The sequence below is a fragment of the Agrilus planipennis genome, unplaced genomic scaffold (assembly GCF_000699045.2).
Source record: "Agrilus planipennis isolate EAB-ADULT unplaced genomic scaffold, Apla_2.0 scaffold66, whole genome shotgun sequence".
NCBI classification, from domain to species: domain Eukaryota; kingdom Metazoa; phylum Arthropoda; class Insecta; order Coleoptera; family Buprestidae; genus Agrilus; species Agrilus planipennis.
Genome location: NW_020438868.1, coordinates 1,252,793 through 1,258,051, shown reverse-complemented (window position 1 = coordinate 1,258,051; position 5,259 = coordinate 1,252,793). Strand labels below are relative to the sequence as shown.

Sequence of the window (5,259 nt, the reverse complement as noted above, 5' to 3'; positions counted from 1 at the left end):
GTTTTAAGGAGTTTGTCGTTAAATCGAGTGACGTTATAAAGAGTTTGCACTGTAATTAATATGCAGCATACAGAAATGCATTTGGATAATTATTTTAATTTCTTAAACCGATTCGCTAGATTAAATTGACCCGTAAAAATGAAATTTGAAAATCTTGTTTTTTCAAAAATTCATAAATTTTCTAAGTACTTATTTTTAAGTCAATTTCAAAAATTCCTGTGAAAATATTTTTATTTAGGTACCTCTATCTATTTTTCATTTAATTTAATTAATTTCATATAAATTTTGATGCACAACTTTGTCCCTAATTTTGAAGATGCACTAATAATAATTTTAAAGAAATTACAAATTTCCACAGATGTAAACATGTTTGACTGAAAATTAACAAGTGTCACCTGTGTTTACATGTAGCACCTTCACATACTCTATCGAATTTTACCGATCTAAATCAATTTAATTTCCTTAATGAGCTAGATTATTTTTGGACTTCTAATTTTGGTTTTGTACATGCAAGTAAACAATTAATGCATGCATGTATTTTTTTCAGTATGTATTAGATTCACACGTACCCTCAATTTCACTCTCTTTAAGTTCAGAAGCCTGCAAAAAAATCAAAGCCGTTGATACAATACTCACAGTTTAAAACAAAAAGGATGACAAATGTTTAAATAAATTATAGTTGTGTTGAAGTAAAGGATAATAGAAATATTCTTCAACGCCGAAAAGAATGAACATCTAAGCAAATTGTAGCATTTTGTTTCAAACTTATAATAACTACATACGTAATAATAAGAAGGATGAAAGTAAAGAACAAGGTGCATCTCTTTGTGCAATAAAAAAATATAAATAGTTAAGCCCAGTCTACATCTACTGCATATGCTATTAATTACTTGAGTGACATAGCATAAAAGTTGGCCCAATGTACCAAATATTTAATTAAAAATAAAGTCGGAGATAAGCACGCACTTTTTGGCAAGTTTACAACTACTTCTGATTAAGAACGTTCAGGTGATAACGGATTATCCAAATATATGTCTAATTAATGATTTGGGTCAGGGATTTGCAAANAGGACTGCGTCTCAGTTCGACCGTAGCTAAGGACTGCGTCTCAGTTCGACCGTAGCGAAGGACTGCGTCTCAGTTCGACCGTAGCTAAGGGCTGCGTCTCAGTTCGACCGTAGCGAAGGACTGCGTCTCAGTTCGACCGTAGCTAAGGGCTGCGTCTCACTGTAACCGCAGCGAAGGACTAAATCTCAGTGCTACCCAGGAAAGGACTGAGTATCAGTACAATCGCAGCGAAGGTCTTCACGTTCTTGCTACGCTTCCTGAGAAACGTTAGATAAGGAGAAGAAGTAATCCTGAACTACGACTATAAACCCAGAATATTGAGAAAAGGAAAAATCCTCTTTGATATTACTTAAAACAGCTGCAGCTGTTGTTAGCCTTTGTTTTAAAAATAAAAATTGGTTTACACTCATATAAAGAACTTTTCGTTGAAGCTATTGTGTTGAAAGTAAAGGGTCTGTTGTTTTCCAGGTGAGAAGAAACTCAAAGTAGAAGAATTCTTACCCATTTACGGTCAAGTTAAAAAAGAAAAAGAACAAGGCACCTACGAGGATTTCTTGGAATGTCTGAAATTGTACGACAAAGAAGAAAATGGTAAGATGATGGCTGCTGAACTTGCACACACGCTTCTTTCCCTTGGTAAGTGTTTATAATATTTCGTTACAAAAATTTGATTTCCAAAACAAAAAGCAAAACTTTGTAATAATCCTTTTTGTTTCCTATAGGCGAAAGGTTAACAGACGCTGAATGTGACCAAATCCTTAAAGACTGTATGGACAAAGAAGACGATGATGGATTTATTCCATATGCTCGTAAGTAGTTTTAATATATTTTGCTATTAAACAACATTACATACTTCGATATTTTTCTTTCTAGCTTTCCTCAAGAACCTCATGGCATAAACAATTTATCTACACTAATTTTATTCTGTAAGTAATTATAATTAAAAATGTACCTAATAAAGATTTTCAGATTATTTGAAAGCAAAAAAAGGAATTCTATTAATTAGTTTGTTGGATGATTGTATGTCAAAATTAATTTTCCACAAATAAATTTTCTAATAGTCTGAAAGTCAAAATTGCCTACTGCTTCAAGGTAGCTTCTAAATGATTTTGACATGAAATTATTATCGAATTTTTTAAAAGCCAAAATTGGAGTTTTCAAATGATTTCGCGACTAAAATTGGTGCTCTAAATTACTTTGCGTGCGAATGGAAAACTAAGTCGAATTTAGATATTAGATCGACATTGATGTACATTTTTTTGTGTTTCAGCCTTTTTGAGTGGTCGTGTTATCACTAAACTCAAGAAGAAGTACGTAAATGAAGCAAATTCATCCTAAGTATGCCATCGTCGCAAAAGGCAATTTAGGTCGTTACTTGTAATGACTACAAACACAGCACAACCTGCCAACTTAATAAACAACTAAATGTAAATCATTCAATTTCGTTTTATTGTAAATTTTATCCACTCAATTGGAACAAATCGTGGTAACCGTATTAATATTTAATTTAATTATAATAAAGTTATTTTGAAAACGTTTTCTTAATTTTCATCTCAAATTTTCCTTACCACAACCATAATTGACCTATTATTGAGAATACCTTACAACTTATTGTAAAAGTATTAGCGTTTTTGATAGAAGAAATTTTATTTATTTAGTTTAATTTCTAGTAAGTTTACTTGGAATTCCTTTCCTTGTTAGATGTGAAATAAAATCCATTTTGAAAACTAGACTGTAATTTTTTTTAAATAAACAACAGGTCCGTAATAGATATACGGCATTTAATGCATTTTAGATTATATCATTTCTTAGCAACCTTAAGTGGGGGCTGTTTTCCACACATTCTTGCAAGAAATGCTAAAAAGATAGTAAACTTTGGTAAATCGCCTGCCGATAAGAATTCTATAACTACTATAAAAGAACAAACTTAACATCAATAGTTATCGATTACTTTTCAGTTATTATAAAGCAGGTATAGTTCAAAAATCAATAACTATAGGTAGTTTAGATTGACATGGACTTTAAGTTCTGTGAGATAAGACTCCTATTCCATTCATTTTATGAATTTAAAAATCATTGACTAGATAAACTATAAAATGTGATGACCAAGTAGAAATGTAGAAATCAGCGAACGCTGCACCAAAGCCACGGTTCATGTCATTCTAAATTACCTCTACTATAGTCGGCGATAATAGCAAAGAGAAATTTGTTCTTTTGTTAGTTTTCGCCTATTTATTATTAGGTTTGTTCCCTTATTCTAAAGAAATGAATAGAAACACTTACGTGTGTATGGTATCATGCCTTCGTCATCTTCTTCATCCAGGCAGTCATCAAGAACTTCGTCCACTTCCTCGTTCTTCATTCTTTCGCCTGTAAAGAGAGACGTTTCAATACAAAATACAGGCTTAGTATTTACGAAAGATTGGTGGTTATATACTTTTTTTATTCCAAAAACGCTATTTTTATAAAAATAAACTAAATAAATAAATAAATTTGGGGTGGTAGGTAGCACATGATTAAGAAGAGGTCAGGATGAGTACCAGAAAAACGAATATTAAAGGTACCTATAAAGACAATCACTGTTTTAGTAGCAACATCAAACTCTTTGTCACAATTATCTTACCAAGTGAACCAAGCGCATGAGATAATTCACTTGCCATCATTCTACCATCATCGGCTTTATCGTATAATTTTAAACATTCAATAAAGTCTTCGTATACTCCTTGATCTTTCTTGTCTTTCTTGCATTCAACTACTATTTTGTAAAATTCGTCCAATGTTATAAACTTTTGTCCTACAATAAATATTGATTGTACTTAAGGAGAATTGAATTCCAAATTACATTATCGATTTGAATTATCTAGGAATTCGATCATCTTGCCTTGACTTTACGCCATTTGCCGATTTGGAAAATTTAAATCGATAATAAATCTATTACAATAAACTAAAAGGTCCGCAGAAAGTATAAAAATATTACAAGACATAATTTTTCCATTGATTTTTGAATCAGGCAACAGAGGTATGGTATTACCAGAAACACCACTGGATTTATTATTCTTTTACTTTCGTTCTTTAAAGCTAAGTGAAAAGTCACTTATTCTTAAGGGATTTTCAGACGATAGGTATCACCTAAAACCTTAACTTATTCAGAATTCACAATAATAAAAGGATCTTAGATGAGGTAAAGTCATACTTAAACTTGTGTTGATAAAGGGTAATTTATGAGATAAGTGAGTTGTTTAAGATTAAAGATTAAAAGCATCTTCTCTACTAACCCTCTATAAACAATAATAATTAGTTCTTTGTATTGTTAAAGAACATTACTTCTCTTTATTGCGACGCATTGGTTCTTGTAACTACAGTGGATTTCGGATATAACGACGACGAAGGGACCACTGTAATTTCGTCGTTATATCCGAAATCCACTGTAGTTACAGGCAAATATAAAGAGATATCGACAGGTATGTATAGTTTTTACCATTTTTTATATTATATAGATACTCGGTTTTCTATTATTAATAATAGTTTTACCTTTTTTCTCTGCTCCGCCATTTTTCACACACCAATCAAGACTCGGATTAAAATTTAAAGCACGCAATGCCTTCGGTAATTCTACACCATCTAATTTATCATCTCCACTTAGGTATACCATATAAGCGAAGTCTGCATCTGTACAAGTGCACCAACAGTACCAACACCATTAAAATTCAGTAACAAGTACTATTTAATATTATTTATTAGTTAAGGGGTACGTTGTAATTGTTAAATTTTCCTTGCATTAAAAGGAGAGTGGGACAGGAATCGCCATAAAAAAAATAAACAAACGACTCAAAAACAGGCAGCTGTATTGATTATCAACTTTATAAAAACAATTCCGGGTTTCTAAAAAAATATACAGTGTAAGCTCTATATAACGACACTTAAGGGACTGAACATTTTTCGGCGTTATAAAGGGTGGCCGTTCAATGGAGAGAAATGAAAGATATTATTTGACTATTTTATAATAATATGCATTTACCAGTATAGTACACATTTTGCACACGAACATTATTATTCATACATTGCGTATAGCCTGTTATCTTCGTCTCATGTTTTTTGCTGCTCCAATATTTTAATTGTATTTTGTTACGTATCTTACTCATATCTTGAGATACTGCTGGATCAATTTGATTATATAAAAAGTATTTTTTT

At 31.5% G+C, this 5,259-nt stretch overlaps 2 protein-coding genes across 2 annotated transcripts; one reads left to right on the top strand and one right to left on the bottom strand.

Annotated features, from left to right (window-relative positions):
• Nucleotides 1-1,042: 1,042 nt before the first annotated feature.
• LOC112904958 (myosin light chain alkali-like) lies at nucleotides 1,043-2,606 on the top strand. Its single transcript, XM_025976318.1, has 5 exons — nucleotides 1,043-1,119; nucleotides 1,520-1,704; nucleotides 1,791-1,877; nucleotides 1,942-1,994; nucleotides 2,339-2,606. Exons 1-4 carry the CDS (start codon nucleotides 1,043-1,045, stop codon nucleotides 1,965-1,967), a joined length of 375 nt encoding a protein of 124 aa, XP_025832103.1. The 3' UTR covers nucleotides 1,968-1,994; nucleotides 2,339-2,606.
• Nucleotides 2,607-2,786: 180 nt separating this feature from the next.
• LOC108734710 (myosin light chain alkali-like) lies at nucleotides 2,787-4,762 on the bottom strand. Its single transcript, XM_018466360.2, has 4 exons — nucleotides 4,600-4,762; nucleotides 3,692-3,862; nucleotides 3,352-3,438; nucleotides 2,787-2,925 (listed from the first exon to the last, which is right to left on the bottom strand). Exons 1-4 carry the CDS (start codon nucleotides 4,718-4,720, stop codon nucleotides 2,870-2,872), a joined length of 435 nt encoding a protein of 144 aa, XP_018321862.1. The 5' UTR covers nucleotides 4,721-4,762; the 3' UTR covers nucleotides 2,787-2,869.
• Between the last annotated feature and the right edge of the window lie 497 nt (nucleotides 4,763-5,259).